Below are 26,739 nucleotides of genomic sequence, written 5' to 3' on the forward strand. Positions count from 1 at the left end.
TGAGATAGCATATTATAGCCCCTCTTTTAAATCTAGTAATAAATCAAGACAGATTCATTCTGAATTTAATTAACCTTTGTCAGTTGATGTCTATAAATTTGATAGGTGTGTTCAGACAGATTTTTTTATACAAACATAACAAAAGTGTTTTAATAGAGCTGTTCATGCAGTCCAGTGTGAACCTCAGTAGTATGAATTTTCTGATGACTCATTTCATTGACTAAACAGAAAATATGTTAATTTAGGTACAAATATTATGATGCATTAATTGTTCAATCAGGAATCCTTCAGAGATCATTTTTATTCAACATAATTATAGATGGTGTAGACTATTGCATTCAATATTATTATGTACTTATAACTTGAAAATGTACAAGTATGTTATTAAAATCAGGAAGGCTCATTCCAGGATTTGAACTTCCTATCTAGTAATCTGTGTACAATAGATTTAGATTAAATCTTTTTTAGTTTTTTGTAACATATTCTGAGGTTAATTCTATTCTGTACTAGTTGATGCAAAATTTGCACTCTCCACATATTCTGCAAATTTTTGCAGATAACTTTGACACTGTGTAGGTACATTAGAAAGACTACAAAAAAGTTTTTTTCAGATTTCTTTATCATCATTTGACTGGTGATTATTTCTTACCTTGTTCCATAAGGGGGTTTATTGAGAATTTTTAGTTTAGTGAAATTTGCTCACCTAGTTTAATCATTTAGATTATTGCATTATAAAGTTAATGATTCAGTCTCTTGGTACAGTGGAATTATGAGTGTCATGAATGCAAAGCAGGAAGGTACTTACTTGTCATTTTCTTCATATAGTGGTAACCAAACACTAATTGATAGATTAATGTGATGTCTTTATAATACGTGATTAATGAATCCATTTTAAATAAATATACCTAATAATTTTTTTTTAATGTAATTCAATAATGTAGTTTATGTAAGAATTCAAAGAATGGTATATACTGTGCACAATATAATTGGGTTTGTCAGGTACTTTAGTAGGAAATTTACTTTTAATCACAATATTCTGTGTGGAATGATTAATCATTCTACACAAAATTAAAATGTACCCTTTTTCTGATGTAAATGTTTATTCCAGAGTTGTCTAAATACAGAAAAAGGTACAATAGAGGTACACATTTCCTGCTTGATCAACTACCAGGCCTTCACTAGTTTGTACTTAACAGGGGCACTCCCTGTAAGTTTAGGTCATCTGATATGATGGAATTGAGGTGAAGGCTACAAGAACATTCTTCCTTGGCTCCTTTACAATGAGCATTTTCTTTTCTTGTTCTTTTATTTTTTTAGAACAATAATACAACCTCAATTTAAATTGTAACAATACAGGGCCTTAATAATTACTATTCATAATTTGTTGAATTTATTTAATTTTTAATGATGCAGTAGATTATGGTAAATAATTAACATTACTTTAATATTACACAATGATACATATATGTTTATCAAAAATAGTTGAAGGACTGAAATAAATTTTACAGAAACTAAAAAAAAAAGTTGAAAATACACAATTCATAAAGTAGCTAATCTTGTGTACCAAATTGTTATGAGGGTAGCCTATTCCATAAAGTTCCAGTCACTTCCTGAGGCAGCTGTACCAAAATTGATATAATTTCTCTCATCTTTTCTAAAAATTACAATCAGTGCTAGCTCAGTCCATCTCCCTGTCTTTTTTCTCTCTTCCAAATCACACAATTATTTTTTATATTCTTTTTCTTCTAGTAATCCAATCATTTCAAGATAACATTTTATCTCTGAATTCTGCAATGAACCACATCAGGAATTGGCCTAGCAGGGGTATATTTAAGTTTAGAGGCTAGCTTGTTTAAGGTTTTTAAACTTCACTCAGAAAAAATGCCTCAGCTTCACAGAGGCACATCAACATGGATATGTCTCATGTTGATTAAGGTATGAAGTACAAATTACACAAATTTAAATTTATATATTAGATATTTTTTATTTGATCAGATTATGCACATATATACATTAAAATATATTACAATCATTATATACATATTTTACACTTACAATCAATAAATAAATAAAATACTGCGTCGATACACGTCGAATTTCGCGTGGTGGAAGTTCAAATCCGAATCGGTCGTGCAATAATTCGCTTACGTTAGCGGGACTCCCGCATCAACTCGGCTTTCGATTTAGGGGCCATAGTTTCAGATTAAACTATCCTATAATAAAACAGAAGTTTTGAGTCGCAGAAGAAAAGATAAGCGATAAAAAGTTATTTTTGATTTTATTTTATTAAATTTAACAAAGTTCAACTTTATTTATACTTTTAATTTACTTTATTTAATAATCGTTATTTATTTGAGTTTGACGCATACTTACTTTGGCGGCGCTATTCGTTTTAAAAGAACGATTAAAACAGAAATTTTAAGTCGCAGAATAAAACAAAAGCGATAAAAATATTGATTTGTATATTAAAGTTTAACTTTAATTGATATTTTTAATTAATATTATTTGATAATCGTTATTTATTCAAGTTTTACACATACTTACATTGGTGGCGCTATACATTTTATACGAAAGAATGAGATTGCGCGCTGCGCCTCCCACTTCTACTCCCAGTATGCACACCACTATACCAAGCCTCTGAAACTCATGGTAACGCTCGGTGTGACACAGAAATTTTTTCTAAGGCATATCCATGTCAAAAACATTCAAATTTTAAACATAATTCCTGTTTCCAAGGTGAAATATGGCCATCGGGCTACAAAGACAACTAAAAATTTAAATCCTTAGCCTTCTGATACAAATCTTCTCGTTATCCATTTCCTGCTTGATCAACTACCAGGTCTTCACTAGTTTGTACTTAACAAGAGCACCCCCTTTAAGTTTAGGTCATCTGATGTGATGGAATTGAGGTGAAGGCTACAAGAACACTCTTCCTTGGCTTCTTTACAATGAGCATTGTGCTTGATCAGGTTGCAGCCAAATCAAATGGGTAAAAATAAATTATGTTTTTTAACAGTATAGTGACCTAGAAGTTTATAATAAAGTTGGATAAAGATACTTGCAGCATACAATAAATAATTACACAGATACGATTATTAGCATTTCAAAAGCAACTAGTTACAAGGTGTTTTAAATAACTGTTTTTCATGGTATGGTTTTTTTAGCCTCCAGAACCAGATTAGGTATAGTTTCAGAAGATGAGATGAAATGGCAATTTTGTGAAAAATGCCATGCCTGACTGGGATTCAAACCCAGGACCTCCGGATGAAAGGCTGAGATGCTACCACTTGTGTTACGGAGGCTGGCTTTCATGGTGTGTTAGGGATATTTTTAAGTCATGAGTTTCTAAGTACTAATCCCTTAATATGGATATAACAGCATATGAATATTTTTTGCTAAGTATATTAACAGTACCATAAACATAATTTATTTGACTAAAAGTAATAAACAAAAAATATGTAATAATAAATGTAGAAAGCTAAAACATATAAATAATGTTTATCTGAACTTTGCTATGACAAATTTAGCCTAAAACAGAAGGATTTTTACATTTTTTTCAACCCCTACTGATTACACAACATACCACTACTTCCATTTAAACATTAGCCATAGTTGTGAAGTATTCAGGAACTGAAGTTCTAACATTTGAGTAAAATTATGAAAATGGATCCAAGAAAACATTTTTAATTTTTTCTAATTTTTTTTTTAACATCACTCATAGTTTTATAAGTTTTAATTTTTTTTTTGATAATTTCTTCACGTATACAAATATAAAATCAAATCTGACTTGTCAATTGTTACAAAGCATGTAATTTATTGTGAATGAACAGAACAAAAGAGAAAAAAATCATTTCTTAACATGTATGGAATGTTTTATGCAGTTTTGGTTGTACAGTCAAGTAAATACGATGTAAAGATTTAATATACAAAAAATATCTGCTTATGTGCAATAATAAATACTCATTTCTGTATATGAGTCACATTATATTTTTTACACCTATAAAGCTGATAGAACTTTTCCATATATTATTTTGGTAATTACAGTTACACAAAAATTGATGCATTGTCATTTAGATAATTACTTTCATTTTTTATATGACTGCCCAAAAAGGAGAGTAATGTTTTTTAGGGTGTATGTATGTTTATTCCACCACAGCAGCTAAATGGTCGAACTAATTTAGATGTATGATCCTGCATTGGAACCATCACGTTATGGGGTGTCATAGGCTATATAAAAATGTATGTTTAATTGTAACTAAAAGGCCACAAAATATCATATATAAGATTCTAAATTGGTATTATTTTCAGTATCGATTTATTTATGTCAAAAATAGTTGTTTTAAGATCTGCTACGATATTGAATGAATGAATTACAGTATTGATTTGCTTGGCATTTCTCCCACCACCATATCATTCCGTCACCCTAAAGCATAAGACCGAATGTCTGTGCCACAAATGGCTACTGAGCCTCAAAACAGTTTAGTGACCAGTGTCCTAAATAGCTCCAAGAGCTAACCTAAAAGCGTGGTACCATACACCACTTGCTTGTGTCCCACTGCCCACTTGTCATATATCATTAAAATGGGTAGGTGCACCCTGTCAACTACTAAAACATATATGACTAACAATAATTAAATTTATGTCGTCAAAGACAGCAATTCGCTGCCACACCTTCTTCTTTTTTTTCCTGTTTAGCCTCCGGTAACTACCGTTTAGATAATTCTTCAGACGATGATATGTACGAGTGTAAATAAAGTGGTCTTGTACATTCTCAGTTTGACCATTCCTGAGATGTGTGGTTAATTGAAACCCAACCACCAAAGAACACCGGTATCCACGATCTAGTATTCAAATCCGTGTAAAAATAACTGGCTTTACTAGGACTTGAATGCTGGAACTCTCAACTTCCAAATCAGCTGATTTGGGAAGACACGTTAACCACTAGACCAACCCGGTGGGTTTCGCTGCCACGCCTAGGCTGCTGAGTGACAGCCAGTACTTGTCTACCATTAATGCGCTTGGAGGCTTAATCTGGCTGGTAGCCAGCCATATCGCTCGGTTAGCTTCTTACAGCAGTGAGGTAGGAGTCTTTTCGCTTAGGTAAACTACTGATGTTGGCTGAACAAAGCAATCACATCAAGGAACTCCCACACGGTCCAATAATGTGGCTCTTGCCACACTGACCCGCCGCTTGTGAGTGGCCAATTTTCCCCTTGACCTCTAAGTTCCAAAGTGGCCTGGGTTCTGCCCCCCCCTCAGGGGGGGTATTCAAACATCATGTGTTCGTTCGACTGAACCTCCCTGCAGACACACAGCTCAAACAGCTGCCAGGCAGAACCGAAACAAATATTGGTTTAAATTTACATGGTTGGAGAGCACTAGGGCTCCCGTTGCCCTTAAAAACGAAGAAGAGGCATACTATCCTACAAATCCTGTATAAACTTATACAAGGATCTTCCCTTAGTCATGATGTGCCATTCTTCCATTGCGAGGCTGTAAAGCCTCCTCCGCAGGCGGGAGATGGGCAACTGAAATTCAGAACCAGTGCATTGAGATCACCGTTCTGCTCTGGTACAGGTCCGGCTCAAAACCACATCCCAAATACCTCAGTCTCCCTGCAATTTCCACATGGCCAACCAAACTTTCAGCACTAAATCGATTGGGAGAGCCTTTACCAGTACAATGGCAGCCTCATAGGAGATTGTTTTAAAACCACCAGTGCATATAATTAAGGCTCTGCACTGGGCACTCGTTAAAATTTGAATAAGTGCTTGATTTCTTTCCAACCTATGCGCCTAAGCAGATGCCATGTAAGAGGTCATACTTTCGAAGAAACCTCAGTACACCATGTACAAATGACAGCCCGTAATCCTTTCGATCACTTCACCGCTACTTGCCTAATGTGGTTGCTAAACAGCAACTTCTCATCAAACAAAACACCTGGATATTTATGAACTCGAACTCGGCTGATTACACAGCCTTTATACTTAATACAGGGGTTACAACTGTATGATAATTTGTCTGCACCCTTGTGAAGCATAAACTTCATCTTGGGCACAGAAATCTTTAAATTTTTAATGTCTATCAAGCCCTCTGTGGTTGACAAAGCTGTCTGCACTCGATCTTCTATCTGTGTCGTGAGTTACCATGAATTAACAGGAGACAGTCATTGGTGAAAGCCTGGGCCATGACCCCTTCTGGGAATGTTAGTCCCAAAAATCTGTCGAATATCAGGTTCCACAGCAAGGGACTGAGAACGGAGCCCTGCGGGCTTCCCCTGGTGATTGACTTTTCCACAACTAGGTGCGCATCCTTAAACAAAGCTGTGTGATCAGACAAGTAGTCACGTACTACAGCCTGCAAGGCTACGGGAACATTGTGGCATTCCAAATCATAGAGGACAGAACTCCAACACAAGGAAGAAAATGATGCCTCTATGTCAATAAAAATTGCCAAAACATATTTACAGTTGGCACCTTCCAACTCGGCAAGAACATTTAAGATGCAATCCTTGGTACCAACTCCTTTTGTGAAGCCATACTGGCCATGATTTAGAAGTGAGTTCATATCGGTGTTTTCCCAGAGCCGTTCCATAACCGACCGATTACTGGCAAGAGGCTGATGGGTTGATAACTGCTGACCTCACATGGATCCTTTCCTGATTTTAAGAGCACCCTCAACAAAGTCACCTTCCAACTAGTGAGAAAGCAACCCTAGCTTAGGCATCCCGAGAACAGCCTGCCAAGTGGTTCTCTTATGACAGGCAGCAGATGATAGAAAATATCCGGGTCAAGTTGGCCAATCAACAGAGGGTGCCTCTGTTTTGGGAGGTGCAGTGGGGTTCTTTTATACTATCTCTGCAAACAATCGTCTGACTTTCAAAATTCAAACAGGGTATTTGTTAGTTGGTTGAAAGCTAACTTTTGCATGCATCAGGTACACTCTTGATCTTACACATCACAGTTATTCGGAAATGTTATATCTTCACAACCAGTCTTCCAATTTTCAAACACAAAGGTCTTAGTAGAGTTTGATGATAATATGATTAGAGGTAATGCTGTTGGCATCCAAATGAGCTCACTACTGATGAAAATTTGACGTTTCAAGGGGGCAGGGCAAAGAAGAATGCCATATGCTGTCACTAATATTGTGTTGGGCTGTGATGGTGCATAAACTACAAGGGACTACCTTAGATAGAGCTGTTATAGATCTGAGCACTCGCACCTTCGCCAAGGGCGAGGCCTACATAGCACCGAGTCATGCAAGACAGTTGGTGAGTTAGCCATTGGCTGTTTGGATCCCAAAAAATTGCTGTATGATCTGCACGATAAAAAGTCTCTCGAGGAACTCAACCGCTTCAGAAATCTATACAGTTTAGATTGGTATATACTGATTAAATAAATATATTAAAATGTTTAGTTTTCTCATTTTGCTCAGTACATTGATTACATTATATCCATAAGTTTTCAAATCGTGAATTTTTCTCCATGATAACTTAAAAGTATTAAATAATAAAAACAATTAAAAAACATGACTGCCAAACAATAAAAATAAATGAACTAAAAAAAAAGAACACAAGGTAGTATGGAAATAAAGGACTAAACATTGTTATGGAGTATTTAGTTATATAAAATAATGGGAGACTGATGAACTCTCAAACAGTTTTAATTTATTTAAATATATTTTTTCAAGTTGTAGAAATAGCAGGCATTTAAGGTTGTTTAATGATTAAGTTCTCACCAAATCTTACATCGATAAGAACATTTTGTTGTCCTTCAGAGTTTTGTGCATCACAGAGACAATTTATTTTTTGGCAGTCATGTTTTTTATTTTAACTTTTAGAATTTTTCAGATTTAACAAGATACCGTTCTAATAATTTTCCTATAACTACTATAATAAATAATGTAGAGGCAAGAAGCCTTACATCAGTCTGTACTTTAATTAAACATGTAAAAATGTTTTAGGTTTTGCACATAAAACACTATTTCATACTAATTTAAAAAAAACCTGTCCAATATGCAGAAAGAAATATTAGTTAAATGAATATCAAAGACAACTGAATAGAAACAGGATTGAGAAAGATTCACATTCCGTATCAGGTATTCAATATCAATAAACAGGCAACTACAAATGGACACCAAACAACTTTTTTCTTCTTCTTCTTTTTTAACAAATAGAAATGACAGTACCAGAAAATACATCTGTAAAAGGTACATAATACTATTGCTCTATTCAAATGCATTTATTGCTGAATTAATACGTTCAAAGTAATTTAGCTCTTAAAACAAAAAATAAAAATTACTTTGGGAAATTTATTATACAATTACCTGAAAATGAAGAGGAAACGTATCTTAAACAGAGCTCTTAAAACAGTTAGTATTTTTTAAATATATAGAAAACTTTAAAATTTTGAAGAAATAAGAATAATTTGAACTTAAGGTCTAATGAGTCAACAATTAAAAAAAAATATATATATATAATTTGCTTTGAGAGACTATAGAAGTTGCTTATTTCACTTCTGAAATAAACATTGGCATTACAGTTTTTATAAAACAATAAATTTTGTAATGAGATCTTAACTAAACAATATAAATATTCTTAACATTGCATTTAGCCATTTACTAATTAATTTAAAATAAAAAAATATTAGCGGTATTTTTTTATAAATTACAAGTGCCATTTTTATATACCAGTACCCAACCACAAAATTTTTATTTAACTAAGATCTTAAATAATGTATTGCAAACTGCAGCTCCATGTAAGATACCGGACTATTGAACTAATTTTGTCTAACACCACAAAGGAATTATCTCATTTTATCATATTTAAATATGGAAAAAAAGTCAATTTCTAGGGTAAACTGCAAAAAAAAATTAAAAAAAGGCAAACACAAATAAATATGATTTTCACACTAGAATGTTATTGTGACAATCGAACTTGACATTTAGTAATTCTCACAGTAAAATATTTTATAAAAAAAAAAATTTAATTAAACCTAATTTATAATAAGAACAAAAAAATTGTTGCAACTTTTAAATCTTCTTGAACAATAATTTACTGTTGCTCATGACGCCAAATAGTTGTTTAAAGTGACAGAGAAACATATATACACTTTATGTACGTAACCTGCTATTACACACAGGCTTCTGACTTTTTATGTATAAGCACGGTGATGATGTAAAGGGTATGAAGAATCTAAATATAAAAGTTTAGGCATGTATCCCCATTTAATTTCTCTTCTGATTGTTGTCAGATTTTTGGTATACCACTACTAAAATCTAGGTCTAAAATTAGGCTAATTTTATCTCGTATAATCTTAAAGATGTTGTTTATTTCAGCTTTCTTTGGTTAAAACTAAGCATTAACAGCTGAAGTAAAATAGGTTGGATGGTTGTAACCATTAAACATACAGTAGAAAAATACACATCAGATCAAGCTATATGACATCATATCATATCCCACTTGCTCATTTAGCTGAGTTATCTTTAATACCACTCATTAACTGAAATTTTCAGTACAAAACTTACACTACGCAAAAATAAGTCTCCAAATTTGTTGGGGTTTAATTTTCACAAATTGCATCACACATTGTCAAACCTGTATTTTTTCTACTGTTCACTTCATTTATATAATTAATAAATTTAATCCCACTCATATCACAAAAATTCATTCTCTCTCTGATTAACAGAATTCTGAGGTTATTTATTGAAGAATACATTAATTGCTTAGATTTATTCCATCCAAGTACCATGCAAGCAGTTTGTATGCTCTGCAAATCGAAGTGTCTAACACTTTGTTATAATCTCATACAAGAGTGTGGGAGTTCCTTGAGTTGCATTGTTTAACCGGCATCAATAATTTGCTTAAGGGAGGACTCTTAATTGCTGGAAGAAGCTACACTTGAGTAATGATTGACCATTGATCTATAGCTCCAAGCAGCTATAAAGGATGGATAGGTTTGCTGGCACACAGTGACCAAGACATGGCAATGAATTGCTGTCCTTATTTAATTAAATCAACAAGATAAATTTTTAATTTATGATGCTCATATATTTTATTATAAGATCAGGTGCGCCTACCCATTTAGAAAATATACGACATGTGAACAGCTGGACACAAAAGCAACTGGTGTAATAAACCATGCTTATACCGTTCACGCAACTAGGTTAGCTCCAGGAGCTACTAAAAACTGGTCAAGATACAGTAGCCCTTCAAGGCACGAACATTCAGTCTCATGCTTTAGGGCAACTGAATGGGGTGGTGGTGGAAAAAATTGCGATTTACTTAAAAAATTTCCATTTCCACACTATTTATGGTATTTTTTATAAGGTGCTCAGCTACATTGGATGTTAAAATATTTTTATTTCTGTACGCCCTCACATGCCCTGTCTTGTTTTAAATGAACTGAATTTTCAGAGTATGTGAGGGCCTATAGATAAAATCTAATGAAGCAACAAAGATCAAGGTCATTTCAAACATGATGTTTAGAGCATGAAGGCATAAAGAACTAAAAATTATATTAAAAAAAATTAAAGCATATAAGCACCTTATACAAAACACACCAGGCAAAATTTAAAATTATTAAAGAGAATATGGAAATTTGAGAAGTAAATAACAATATCTACAAATAAGCTTAAACTGACAGGAAACTATAAAGGAGAATTTAGTTTAAATTAGCAGGAAGAGATACGTTTTAAATTTATATGGTTTGATTCACTCACAACATGAAAATGTCAGGATGATACTTATAGTAAAACTGATTTACTGGATTGAAGTATGTGCCTCATGAGATTAACAAAATTAGTTATTGAGTGGAAAATGAGGATGTTTGGTTGAAGGACTGATTTCTATATAATCTTTTAATTACAATAACAAATTATTATGATTAAAAACTGAAACAGTGTTCTAGATAACATTAACATGTCTAAGATAGTATTAATTTTACATAGTCTGTTTATTTATCACACAGGAAATTTAAAATAATTCTAATTACAAGTAAATAAAATTGTTTAGTAATTTTTTTTATGTCTCAAGTTTTGTTAATGCGATTTTTATATACTAAAATATCTCACTGTTTCAGACCAAACTGACCAAAAACTTTAATGTACAAATATACTTTTTTTATTACATGCCCTCTACTTAAGAGAAGGAAAAGAATCCACACTATTAAATTAATCAAATTATATACATATTTAATAAACACAAAAATACAAAATTTACATGAGATTTAATTTATTGTGTAGTCACAATTATTCTGGTATTTTGTCCACTTATAGACATTCCTAATAACAGGTCTGAACTTTTCTCCTGTTTAACTATAATAAAAAACACTATTCTTTTTACTTCTGCATATTTTACTTTATAATTTTCAACTTTTAAAATACATGATTTTTACATCATTTGTTCAAAGGGGATATCTCTACATTTGTAGAATATTTTTTTTTCGAATTCATATCGAGCAGTTCTTATTGCTATGCTAATTATAATCATCAGATATCTTTTTTATAATTTTTTTTTAATACTTTCATTTACATCCACCAATTTTTCTATAGGATAGACAACCAAATATTGGTTCTTTTTAAAAAATGTATCCAATTTTTTTATTTAACCAAATATTAGTCTTAAAATCTTTATGAGAAGCCAGTATTTTCTTGGCGATAACCTCTACTACATTAGACCTGACAACTCTTCCCAATCACTTAAGGGATAATCACACTATTTTCAAGTTTACAGATTCATTTTTAGTCTTCAATTTTTTTTAATCTCATTACACTTGTTCTTTTGATTACAGTTCAAACTTCAATAATTTTTATTCTATTTTATTTATTTTGGAGATAATAAATTCTCTTAACTGAATGCAGTACAAAGTTCACAGTTTTTTGTTTTTTTATTTAACTGACAGAACAATGATATATGTTTAATATTATCCTGTTAATTAAACACAGTAAAACAACTGCACCAACAATAATAAAACGTATACTTTATTTTACACTTTAGTGAAGCAATTGTACTCTTTTGTAATAGATGGCCAAGATTACCAGCAGTTTTAATAGAAACTTTTTTCTCTTTCCTTCACAATCCTTTTCACTTTCCATTTTTAAAATAAACTTTTTTTCATACCGTACATAGAATTGTAAATGTGGTTCAACACAAAAAAAATCAATTTTTATGAGAGCTGAAATGGCAATCTTATTTAAAAAATATCAAAAAACAGACAAATCAGCTCATAAATGTACTTAATCATTTTTTACATGACTCTTAAACAGGTTATGAAACATTGAAATCACTCTGAAAACAGGGTATCATTTTGTGTAATTTTTATAATTACAAGAAAACTTCTTAAAAATAAATTACAACAAAAATAGTGCTGAAAAAAGTAAATTAATATTATAAATTTAATTTTTCCCATCAAATGGCTTGTTAGATCTAACTCATGAAAGACAAGCTTTTTCTTTTGCTTTTGGCAGGTACTATAATATCAATAATCCCTAAAAAGCACACGAATAAAGAAAGTAGTTAAAAGACAAGAATTGCCACTGTATATAACAAACTTAAGCAGAGTAAAGTGTATTACATTGTGATTCAAAATTCTGTATTTATACAAATCTCAACTAACATATTATTTTACTACTTTCAAACTTGACTTGAAAGGAAACTATGTATTTACTTTTTATGGTCTAAAATCAAACTTAGATACATAATTCCCATGTACTCTATAGTTAAAAAAATAAAAACAGATAGTATTATCAAATAAAAATAAAATTCTTGAAGATTTTAATACATGCACATAAAATACCACTTAAGTAAGACAGAAAATCATTTTCTATTTTCAACAAAATATGCACAATATACATGTTTTTTAAGATGTAAATACATTCTGTTTCTTAATACGACTTAGGTTATTATTATGCACACAATTCTGCACAAAAATGTGATATAGTCCGACACAAAATAGGCAGACATGCATATTTATATGAGCACAGTTACTTCTCACACTGATCTGTAAGTAAATACCTGTCAAATATTTAAAATATAATTTAGTTAAATGTTTCTCATGTCACAGAAAAAAAAAGAAAAGAAAAAGGTAAACTAAAACTAGAACATTAAATAATCACATTTTTACCATATGTACATATAACAAGAGCAAAAGTATGAATCTTATTAACAAATACCAATACACAAAGATATAAAATTATGCATACATATATAAATACATATTTTTGGTATTCACTGTGTGGGAGAGAATGCATTTGGATGCAAAATACGAGACTGCATTTCTCTAATCAATGGCACAGTATATGCGACACATTCATCCCATCCTGGAGATCGCCATGCACTTTCTCTAGTTTCTTTACGTCTCTGTAAACCAGAATAACCTAAAAAAAAGTCAAAAGCTTCAATAAAATCACATATGATTAAAGAATTAAATTAATTGGTATACATTTTAATACTAAGTAAATGCAGTATACTCTCATTAAAACAATTTCCACTTGTTTTCAGTCTTTCAACCAAATTATTTGGTCTTGAACAGAATATCATAAGAGTAATGTAAAAAAAAAAGATCCCTTCAGTGTGTTTACAAATACATCTGACCTCATTAATACACAATTGTTTAATCGTTCAAAAGCATATTTTATATTATAAGATGTCATTAGTATGTTGTATCGAAACAGATAAATCCTTCCTTCACCCACATTTTCCCCTCCTCATGTCCCTGAAGATGAGATGTATGAATTTGTAAATCGTAATGCAGAGACTAAAATTTCAACTATTGATGGAATTTAATATCAATTATAGCCTATCAAGAATTTAAACAGGAAAACAAAAAAGATGTTATAACGTTGACTGATGTGACAGAATACTCTGCCTCTCCTCTTGTTTTTTAAGGAAGCATGCCAAGCCTTAAAACAAGTCGAGATAATAATTTTTGCCATGGTGTGTTTCTCTACAGCAACAGAAATTAAAAACCTCGCATCACAAGACAACAATGAAAGAAAAAACAATGCTAGATTACCGTAAAAAATTAGTACCTTAAATATTTTAATGTAACAGAAAGGTTCAGTCTAGGTTTAGACCTTTTTGAATTTTAATTATATGACAAAATGCAAACAGGTACAGTAAAGCAATTTTGTTAATTAACATTAATCAGCCTGTCAGTTAAATAAATGTTGGTAATTGTCATAACATGGTCACTTGACATGAAGTATGTTTATTATTTGTTAACATAAATGTATACACATAACATTGAGATCTTTTTTCAGCAAGGACAAATCTTTGCTGTGATATTATTTATTTCTATATTTCTAAATATTATCCTAATCTGCAATTATAATTATTGTGCAAGTACATTAAAATTATGTCAAACATCGTGTAATGGCAAATAGCCACTTTGAATTGAAACACATCTGAGAATGTAGAACAAAAAAAAAGTCATTCTTGTAAATTCATTTCCTAGACTGAACAAACCACAACTACTGTAAAATTTTTTTCAAGCCAATTTTTTTTATGTGTTACGGTTTGGCAGAAAAATACAATAACTTACTTTATATACTGGTATATTAAGAAAAGGCCTAAATTTGAATGAATAGCACAACATTAAGAGTAATGTAGAATTTTAATAGTTAGATAACCACTGATACAAAGATTATTCTATATGTAAAAAAAAAGGAACAGATCCTTTTTTTTGTTTGGAAAAAAGATCATAATCATAGGTTACTTATAGATTACTGAAGTGCATAAAATAAAAAATAGCATTTCAGTATCCTTGATTTGATTGAAATGTATTTTTTTAATTTCATTCACTGTATAACAAGGGATAACAACTGTCACCTTATTACATCATTTTCATAAGAATTCAAATTAAGATTAATTTTAAAATTAAATTTTTAAAGTTAATTATTAGAGTTTTCTTTGTATTACAAATGTAATGCTATGTCATGGAAATAACAATTACATAAAAAAATATTGCTTAACAATAACAATGATTTTATAGACAAGTTCAAAGAAGACAATTAACAATTTTCTTCTTACTTAGGTTGTTTTATTATAAAGCAATTTTAACCTCGTGGCGATATAAGTCACGTAAAGGATCGCATATGGTGGAAAAGATCAAGCATCATAAACGGTGTTATAAATCGAGTATAATTGTGTTTTTTTCTTTGTAATATTGTTTACTTTTTTATTAGATGATATTTTTTATGATCTATTTATTACAAATATAGATGATACTTATTTCTTTAATTATACTACACAACTACACAAATATTTCAAAAACGTATTACAACATATATTACATTACACTTATATTATACTACAGTACATCAACATTCAATAAAACAATATAATACAAAGAATTAGCTTAGTTATTACAAAAGAAATTAAAACATAAATAGAAATAATCTGAATAATATAAATTAGTAAAAACAGTTTTGTCCTACTCATCGACCTCGGGATTTTCATTTTTAGCACATCCAGTACACAAAAATACTGTGTGTTCCTGGCAGATGTAAGCAGCACAATAAACAAAGGTATTTTTAGTTTTTGTGATCTTTGAACTGCTACAGAAAGCGCATCTTCCAGTACTATTACTACGAGCACCATTTTTGGCTGTTTGATTTACTAATTGAGGTTTCTTTCAAAGAACATCTTGAAGTCTCAATCAAATTCCCAGAGGAATGTTCACAATATTTCTATATGCCTCCCTAGAAATTCTCTACACAATTCCTTTGAAAATGTTTTTAGAAATTGCCAGTGATTTGTTATGGCAATTTTATTCCTTAGAATTATGTAACTGTTTATTCCTCCAATGAGCATGGAGAAAAACAGCATCAAACTCCATCTGTTGCTTTTCTGTGAAACTGAATAGCTACCTTTCATTTCATCAACGATATCAACCCCACCTTTTATGATATTATAAAATGTTAGTACTTCTGGCTTGTTAGCTTCCCTAGATCCAACATCATTGTTGTCTGTGCAGTGCACTATAGATAAAACGAGGCCAACTTTGTTTTTCTTTGGAACAGAGTGTCCTCTCTGAATCCAAAAATGCTGCTCCTAAAAGGTTTATTCTTCGTTTCTACAAACACAATAGGTATGACTCTCTTGTTTTTTCTAATAGTACCTATTAGAGTCAAATTGTGCAAGGAGCACAGATGTGTACAAATTGTCTGTTGTTATGTTTTGTCCCGATCCAGAAATCAGTGAAATCAATTTTTCAATGATCGCATGTGAGCTGTAATCCTTGTGTAATGGTCCTTCAGGTTGTTGTCTGGCGTATACATCCGTATTATAAGTATAACCCTTTCTGGTATTGGTCAGTGTGAAGATTTTTATACCGTACTTTGCTGGCTTGTTTGCTATGTACTGGTGGAATTGACATCTTCCACGGAAAGATTCAAGACTTTCATTGATTGTCAAATATTAGCTAGGTGAATAATTTGACTTACAACAATGAATAAAGTCTTCAAACAATTGCGGAATCGGTGCCAGTTTTGGTCTTCTTTCTTCCTTGTTTCTTATATCGTCAAAACGAAGACCTCGCAGAAGGAACTTGAATTCTATAGGTTCATAGTCGTCCTGAAAGCTTCTACTCTGGTCCCATTGTTAGCCCGTAAGTCTTCTAAATTGGTATGTGATGCTTTCAAGGCTACGGCCAAGCAAAAAAGACCAGTTACAGCTTTTATTTCAACCCAATTCGCAGTAAGTGCATCTCTGGCCCTACAATAATTTTCAATTCAAATATTGGTGATCTCTATAATAGTGTCTAGTATTTTGTCAAGAAAAAAGTATATCCACATTTCCAACACCATTTTTGCATGCTTTATATCTCTACATGCTATTGGCAAATGGATTACAGTATTCCGTCTTTGAATACACCCTCGTGTAGCAGAGGATTTACTTGCACATTCCATTTGGTATTGTCCCAACCACGGTAATAAGGCCCGTCATCTGGTTGATTTGATTCACAATTTCTTCATCTTCACCTTCAGTATTTGTATTGTGGTTGCTAACATCCAGATAATCTTCCTCGTCATCATGTTCTTTATTAGGGGTTATTTTGTTTTCTTCGTTCATTTCGTCATCAAAAAGCCATCTCCTGACTCTGTTTGGCTGTTAAGTATAGCATTCCACTCATCTTCCAGTTCTAAACTCTCAACATTCTTAAATTCTTCCTTCATTTTGAGAATCCATTTTTCATGATGTTTTTCTGTAAAAATAAAAACTATTGTTTATGGAAAATGTGTTTTACTACCAATAATAATGGCTACTGTGAAAAATGTTGAGAAAACAATATATAGTAATATATTTCCTACACAAATACTAATGGTACGGTAAAAATTCTAAAAGTAAACATGTTTTATTAGGAATAGTAAGTAATACTAAGCGATTATAAAATAAATATTTACTAAATAAGTATAATGGTATATGTTGCTACTTGCCTAAGAATAAGTCAATGATGACGGATACAAGTTGAGTGCGCTGGACAAAATATATAACGTAACAAGTCATGCACAGTGTATAAGACCAAAGATGAACACCCATAGAACTAAACGCAGGCCTGTAAGAGACTGACGGCATAATGAGCAGCGAATGAATTTGCAATCCCCCGTCAACATTCCAAAGAACAATAACAGAGAGTGACATTACCATGAGACGTGACTATGATAAATGCTAACAGTATATACTACAATACGGTTCTTTCCCCACAATGCAACCTACCCTGGGTTAAAAAAACCAGATGATGGTGCACACTTCCATATGTGGTTTTATCACTGGTGGCTAATGTTTAAAATCAAATGAATACTTTTTTCAGTTTTCAAACATTAATCGTAACACGTAACCACACTCTTGAATGGAAATTATAGGATATAAAATTGGAAGTGTTGTTCAGATTCATGTGTTTTCTTCAAACTCTTGATAAATGTAATTTAAAATATAAATAAAATAAGTATAAATTATCCATTGTTTATTTATCCGGCAATTACTTAGTGTATGCTATTACCACAACCGACTAAAATATAAAAAAAAATATTGGTGAACTCTATAATAGTGTCTAGTATTTTGTCAGGAAAAAATGATAGTGTCTAGTATTTTTGCTGGAATTGCTGTACATTAATTTTGGTCCTCTGGGCTGGATACTTAAAAAATATGGATAGACCATCTAATTAAATAATTATGTGAAGTATCAGCTACATATGAAGTTCTAATATTGTAATATATATATAAATACACTGCAGCTTAGCAAATTCAATCTTCATTGGTGATCTTCAATAATAATAATTAACTTATGATTGAATGAAAATATTATTTTGGAGTATTAACACCATTATCTATATAATATTTGTGTAATTTAGTTTTACTTTGTTTTTTTTTTGGCCATATTAGTTATTGTAATCATTATGGATAAAGAACAATTATTAAGAAAAAGAAAATCAATTAAAGCCTCCATTATAAGAATTAGAACATTCGCAAACAAATTTAATTCATCACAAGAAGACAGCCACGTCTTGCAACTCAAATTACAAAGTCTACTTGAATTGTACTACAAATATGATTCCATTCAATCACAATTAGAAACGAATGTTGATGATGACAGTTTGGGTTTAGATAGAAAACAAGTCGAAGAAAATTAATGTAACACAAAAGGTACGTTGCAATATTTATTAGTCAACATAGAATAAGTAATCAAGAACATTCTGTAGACACAGCTATTAAACAATTGCAATTGCAACCTATCAATTTACCATTGTTTAAAGGTGACATTCTTGAACAGCCTCACTTTTTTAATATATTTAATGACTCCACACTTGAAAAGATTTAAAAAATATTCAAAAATTACATTATTTACATTAATTGCTAAGAGACAAAAAACCATTGTTAAAAATCTTCCAATAACAAATGAAAATGATAAAATCGCATTAGATTTACTGATAAAACGATCTGATAATAAATTCATGAATGCATATTTTAATGCAGATCGTATTTTAAAAATAAACTGTTTGAAAAGAAATGATTAGATCTTCTATCTAAATTTATTAATGACATTTCTTCATTTGTGAAGAAATGTCACTTGAAGCACTGAAACTTCCAGTTAACATATTTGAATTAACTGTAATTCAATTTCTAACCTCAAAGCTAGATTATAATAGTGCCAAACTATGGAAGGAAAGATTATCAAATAAGAGCTGTCTAAATTTTCAAGAGTTCCTAAAATTTCTTGAGACCAGACGACACATCCTGGAAAATCTTAGTTTAAGCACTACAATCTCACAATTCAGTATTGTAAATGTTAAAGGACTACATAACAACAATGCATTTAAGTCTCATCGCAAACATCCCACTTCAAACATTAGCAAGAATCATACACAACATAATGTTAGTTATTATTCTATATCTAACTTTAGACATTGTTTATTTTGTAAGCTCGGTCATAAGTTACAAAAATGCTATAAATTTTTTAATTTATCCAATGATGAACGAAGAGACTTTTTAGAACATAATAGTTGCTGTCTCATATGTTTTCACAAAGGTCATAGTAACAAACAATGTTACTCAAATAACTTATGTGATTTATGTCAACAAAAGACACAACACACTCATTCATAATGATAAAAGTGATTTTAAATTAAGTAATAATCACTACTGTTCACAATTAAACAAAAATGTAATTTTGTCTACTGCTGTATGTAATGTAGATGATGTTTTTGGTCATTCTCATTTGTGTAGAATCTTGTTAGACTTCGGCAGTCAATTAAACTTTTGCACATGTAAGTTTGCTCACAAATTGTTACTTCAACTCGATAAAGATGCCTCTTTCAGGCACAAATAATGCATTAGTAAGATCTGATTATAGTGCAGTACTAACATTAGATTCCTGATACAAAAACTTTTCATTCAAAGTGCACTGTGCTGTTTTGCTAGACATAATTAATAATCTTCCATTATATACATTTGAAACTTCTCATCTTAATCAACCTCAAAATTTATTCTTTGCAGATCCCAAATTTAATATATCAAATAATATTGATATTTTAATCAGAGCCCAATTTTATTTAAATCTTATTTTGCCTTGTAAACTTATTCGACATTCAAGATATTCTATTATTCAAGAGGCTAAGCTAGGATATATTCTTAGCGGTTGTCTTCCTGTTAAATTTAAACATAAGAATACTGGTACATCCCTTTTTACAAGCAACAATAACTTAAATCATTCAACTATATTTGATTCTGATGTTTCAGTTAATGAAAATTTACATGTGAAACACACTTCCAACTTCATACCACTAGGAACAATCAAGGCGGATTTATTGTCTCATTACCATGTAAATCTGATAAACTCTGGCTAGGTGATTCTTTCATTAAAGCTAAAAATAGGTTCTTATATCTGGAATGAAGATTATACAACAATTCTAATCTTAAAGAGCAATATTCCACTTTTATGCAAGAATACTTAAGATTAGGTCATATGCCATTACTTAATTCTGACAATTTATTAACTAATGAATCAGATATATATTACTTACCTCACTACCCAATATTCAAGTCCAGAAGTCTTAACTACTAAAATGCGAGTTGTTTTCTATGACTCAGCTAAAACATCTAATGGTTTATCTCTTAATGATACACTATTAGTTGGGCCTGTCATCCAACAGGATTTATTCTCAATAATACTTAGATTTAGAATCTATAACTATGTCATTACATCTGACATAGCGAAAATGTATTGTCACATACTAGTTGAACCTTATGACACTAATTTATAATGCACTTAATGGCATGAATCACCAGATCAACAACTACATTTTGCACTTAAAGCTATAACACATGGAACCGCTTCTGCTCCATACTTAGCCACTAGAAGTCTAATCCAAATATCAAATGAAAACCAAAGAGACCTCCCATTAGCATGTAATGCTATTAGAAATTATTTTTATGTTGATGATTTTATTTTCGGCTCTGACCATCTAGATGAAGCTATCCAACTAAAAATTGATGTTTTTAATTTACTCCAATGTTACGATTTTCCATTTCATCAATGGTTTTCAACAATCATAATATTGCTAATATTCCTGAGCATAAGTGTTCTATTCTTTTAGCCCAGGAACATAAGTTATGTACATTAGGCATTTTGTGGAACAATTCAACAGACACATTATCATTTCAAACTGCTCAATCTATTGATACTAAAAGAATTGTTCTCTCTATTATTGCAGTAGAATTTGACCCATAAGGTCTTATTGGTCCTATTGTTTTCTCTCATAAATGTTTTATGGAAACTTAAAATTAATTAGATTACCTACAACAATGTTATCTCAATGGGTATAAGTTATACAATCAAATACACTTAATTGAATTAATGAAGATAAGTCGTCCAATTAAATTTAGCAATGGTGCTGAGATTAACTCAATCCAAATACACGCTTTCAGACGCTTCCATAAACGGTTACGACTGTTGTATCTACATTTGAACTTTATTTTCTAATCAAACAATCTCATGTAATTTACTTTGTTCCAAATCAAGACTTGCTCCTTTAAAGCAATTAACATTACCAAGGCTTGAATTAACTGGTTTATTACTCTCAGGTTTATTAGTGAAGGTAATAAATGCTCTGAATATACATATTGATGAAATACATTTGTATTCAAATTCAACAATAGTGTTGTCCTGGATTCATGGACATCCATCTGCTTGGAAGGTAAGTAAGAGAATTACTGAAATTCAAAGAGATACCTCAAATGCTAAATCGCACTACATTAAGTCTTTTGAAAATCCAGATGACATATTGTCTAAGGGTTGCAATCCAAGTAAATTAGTTGATATATCACTTTGATGGCATGGTCCTTGGCTCTTAAAATTTTAAACTCATTGGCCAAATAATCATATTAATTTTAATAACTACAGTAAGGATCTGAATGTCTTATAGAAAAACATAAAGGAACATCAACTGCTTTAGTACATAGTGTTTTACTTGATTACACACAACAGTTTTCATCTTTGCATAAGCAAACTCTTATATTCAGCTATTGTTTCTGATTTATTCACAACCTTAAATTAAATTGGACCCAACAAATCGCTGGTCAATTAACTACAAGGGAATTAAATCAAACCCTTACCTTTTAATAAAACAGTCTCAACATGTACAGTTTAGTGATAAAATAAACTTAAGAGCAATCAAATTATTTGTAACCCAAGTAAAATCATTTCATTGACCCATTTCTGGATGACTTTTATGAGTGGGAGGTAGATTACAACACTCTTTATTATATTATCAAGCTAAACATCCTATTATCCTACACTCAAAGGCAAATATAACTAAATTAATTATTATTGCTAAGCATTTACATCTTTTACATTCTGGTATACAATTAATGCATCATTCATTATGCCAGAAATACTGGATCTTAAATGCTAAATCAAGCATTTTATCAATCATTAATAAATGTTTGAACTGTTTTCGTTATAACGCAAAAACTCAAGTGCAATACTTAGGTGAGTTACCACCTTTCAGAATAGTACCTTCCCGTCCATTCTCTGCCTGTACAATAGACTATGGAGGTCTTCTTATAATTCATCATGGTAGGCAGTGGTCCAAAGCCATAAGTAAATCTTATATCACACTTTTTATATGCCTCACAACTAAGGCAATTCATTTAGAATTAGTCTCTGATTTGACTACACAGTCATTCATAGCAACACTCAAGAGGTTTATCTCACGAAGAAGTATTCCTACCCAAATCTTTTCCGATAATGATTCCAACTTCTGTTCTGCCAAGAATATTTTGTATGACCTATTTAAAGTCTTAATTCTCATCCCATTCTTACTGTTTCTACAGATCATAGGGCTCAGAACCACTATCACCTGGACATTTTCTTATTAGTTGTTCACTCACGTCTTTACCTGAACCCGATTACAAAGAAATTCAAATTAACCCCCTAGATCGTTGGCATTTAATCCAGAAATTCGTCCAATGCATCTGGAAATTATGGTCTAAGGACTATCTTCATTATCTCTAGCAGAGAAATAAATGGCATTTTCCTTCGCGTAATCTGTCTATTGGAGACTTAGTATTAATCTATAAGGACAACTGTTCACCAATGCGATGGAGATTTGGAATTATCACTAAGGTTTATCCAGGTCCTGATCAATTAGTTTGAATCATTGATTTAAAGACTGCTGATGGTCAGCATCGAAGACCTGTGCATAAGTTGTGTTTGCTGCCACTATTTGATAATTACTTGAATGTTATTTATTTAAAATAAAAAAAATACTTCACATGTTACTAATTGAGAATATTGTTAAAATAATTTTGTTAATTAATATTATACTTATTATTGTAATTTATTTATTTATTTTATTAATGTGCTTTAAACTGTGATTTATATTATGGTCATAAATGTTACATATTATTATTAATGTAATTCTCTGTATATTTATATTCTACTCATATGCTCTTCTAACACTACTCTACAGACTAATTATTTATACTACATTTACATGTACATATATACTACATACAAACACATACGCAGACAACACATACAACATAAACATACACAACACAGACATTATATGTATGTTAGATGCAATAAGTCATCATTATTTACACTTTCTCTCCAATGGCACCATGGTTATTCGGACCATTAAACACATCTTCTCCTGCATCACGAACACATTTAAAGAAATCCTAGTTGCTATAGATTATGGGTACAAGTGTGCAAGAATATATATATATATATTATTTATGTATATTATTACAGAGTTATTAATATTCTGAACATTGTGATTATTCTTATATTTATATTGTATTATTATTTTTATACAATGTCACTGATTTATGATCACCATTTATTATACTGATAAAAAAATGTGTAATACATCTACTCAATTGTATTATAACAATGAACTTTGGTTTATCTGGTACACTGAATAATATTAATAATATTTATATTAGTATAATATTTATGTACCTTATATTATATATGTACATTATTGATATTCTCATGTTATTATAAGAAAAAAGAATCTCTTTTTTTGATGGACAGTATGTTCAGATTCATGTGTTTTCTTCATACTCTTGATAAATGTAATTTAAGATATAAATGAAGGAAGTGTAAATTATCATTGTTTATTTATCCAGTAATTATGCAGTATATGCTATTACCACAATCAATGTATTACACCACGGCTGGAATTGCTGTAGTGTATTGAAAAAAATGTAGTTTCTATAATAGTGGTCTTGCATGGTACTACAATAAATTTAAAAAAATCACAAGGTAAAATATCTGCAAATATAAATTAAAAATCTGAAAGTATTAAAAAAACTTTCCCAATTGGTTAGACAACAGAAATCACACTAGCTACTAATAGTGAAAATAATATGGTTCAAGTACATGCAATTTGATCCATTTTATTTTCACATTTTGTTGTTTAGAAGATTAGGAAAGTACAAAATAATTTTAAGATTAAATTTTCTTTATGAAGCCAAGAGACAACTGATTTTTGCATTTCACATATTAATATTTTTCTCCTGTTATTGTTCATTACCAAGAAAAATACTGTAAAATTTAATGTATTCTAGTATCTATATATACATTGATAATGTTTCAAGATTTATTAATGTCAGACAAGCATACAGCAAAAGCATGTTCCCATAGGTAAGCAATCTAGTCATTCACTTTACTGTTTTGGTGGATTTCTAATCTATATTAAAACTTACAACAAATAGTAGATCAATTATATTTAATAATTATCTACGAGGGCGGTTTGGAAAGTAACCTCTGTTTGGCTTAAATAAAACTACAGTTTTTAACTATTTTTCAACATAGTCAGCAGTTAAATTCAAGCATTTGTCATAGTTTTTCACTAATTTACAAATAACTTCTTCATAAAATTCAGCTCCTGGGTACCTAGTCAACCTTTCATGGCATTTTGAAATTCGTGTTCATCGTTGAAGTGCTGTAATGCAAGCCATTTCTTTACAATAGAGAAGAGGTGAAAATCACTCAGCACCAAATCCGGGCTGTAAGGGGATGATCAAAAATGCCCCATTGGAATTGATTCAGTTCTTGAGTTCTTTGATCACTGCGAAGACGAGTGTTGTCACATAAAAAAACACCAGATGACAGCATATTGCGAAATTTGTTCTGAATGGCTTGCCTAAGTTTCTTCACAGTTTCACAGAAGACTGCTGAGAAATCATCGTACCACAGTCTATAAAACCAACTAGAACTCCCTTGGCATCCCAAAAAAACCATAGCCATAATCTTCCTTGCTAACAAAGTTTGGCGGGCTTTCTTTGGCTTGCAAGGAGAACTGGTATGGCCCCAGACTATCGACTGTAGTTGCGTTTTGGCGTTCATCTAAGCCACCAAAGTTTCATCCCCAGTCACAATTCTCTTCAAAAACCTTTCTCCTTCCGCATCGTAGTGTGAAAGCAGTCTAAGGTAGAACCCATTCGTTTGGTTCGATGGATTTCTGTAAGCATTTTTGGAATCTACTGAGCACAGAACTTCTGGGAGCCTAATTTATCGGTGACAATCTTGTACAAAATCATATGAGAAATTTTTGGGAATTGTTCAGAAAGTTTAGAGATGGTGAATCTTTGATTTTACGCACTTTTTTGCCAATTTCACTGACAAGATCATCACTCACAACTGAAGGCATACCACTCTTCTCTTCTTCATGGATGTTTGTCATACAATTTTTTAAAAATTAGACTCATTGCTGCACTACACCATCACTCATAACATTTGGGCCATACACAGTACACAAATAACGAATGTCTGCTGGCGAAACATTTTGTGCCCAAAGAAATCCTATGACAGCATGTACCTTGCATTTTACAGGACTTTTGATTACAATGCTCATGTTTTTAGGTTATAACAAGCAAACGAGTTAAAGTATGCAGCTCACACTTACACATCTGGAAGCACACTGATTCAGAGTGTGCCCATTGATACTGATGTATCAATGGGGCCGTCACTAAAACTACTAATAGCGCTATGCTACAAAGGAGGTTACTTTCCAAACCATCATCATAATACACATAAATTAAAAGAAATTTAATACAAATTTTTTTTAAAAATGAATAATTATCATAAGTAAAGTCTTGGATGTTTATATAAAACTTATTGTTATTATAAACTTATTGTTATTAAATATTAAAAAAATACATTTTGTATGAAAAACAAGGGCAGTGCTTGTATAAGACAGTATATGTAAAGTGGTTACACTAGCCGATGTTAGCACTTTGCTGTTTACTACAGAACCAGTATTCTTAATAAGCTAAACATAAAACTGTAAGTAAGAAAAAACTTTGTCATCTTCTAAAACAATAGAATTTATATATATATAATCAAATGAAAATGCTTAGAAAACTTAGAAAAAAAACAGGCTTTAAATAAACAAAACTATAATTGTAAACTTACAGATAAAAACTGAGTAATAAATCACCAGATAGTATTTAGGGAAGATCTGTGTATGCTAACCGACAGATATAACAGGGAACAAATAATTACACAGGAGTACATAATAGTACATTCTGTTTTTAATTATAGTTGAGGACAGTTTTAGAAACTGATATTTTTACCAATGATTTTATGTTTTTAATAGATATCCAAAAACATAACTTCCAAACTGTGAAGATAAAAGAGGGAAGAAATCACTTTTTTTTACCATTTTTTTTTTGTGAATTTATCACATCGACAGATGATAAAAAAAAAGTAACAGTAATATATA

At 31.1% G+C, this 26,739-nt stretch overlaps 1 protein-coding gene across 4 annotated transcripts in view; it reads right to left on the reverse strand.

Moving 5' to 3' along the window:
- Nucleotides 1-1,997: 1,997 nt before the first annotated feature.
- Nipsnap (protein nipsnap) overlaps nt 1,998-26,739 on the reverse strand; it is a 60,175-nt gene continuing 35,433 nt past the window's right edge. Inside the window, exons 5-7 of one of the 4 annotated variants that reach the window (XM_075362645.1) lie at nt 17,440-17,568; nt 13,204-13,377; nt 1,998-2,213 (exon numbers count right to left, since the gene is read on the reverse strand). In XM_075362645.1, the coding sequence (XP_075218760.1) occupies nt 13,229-13,377; nt 17,440-17,568 (278 nt within the window). In that variant the 3' untranslated portion in view covers nt 1,998-2,213; nt 13,204-13,228. Of the gene's footprint in view, nt 2,214-11,167; nt 13,016-13,104; nt 13,378-17,439; nt 17,569-26,739 lie in introns of those variants that run through there. The other 3 variants (XM_075362644.1, XM_075362647.1, XM_075362648.1) reach the window with 3 other exon arrangements.

This window comes from Lycorma delicatula, chromosome 4 (genome assembly GCF_047948215.1).
Source record: "Lycorma delicatula isolate Av1 chromosome 4, ASM4794821v1, whole genome shotgun sequence".
Lineage (NCBI taxonomy): Eukaryota > Metazoa > Arthropoda > Insecta > Hemiptera > Fulgoridae > Lycorma > Lycorma delicatula.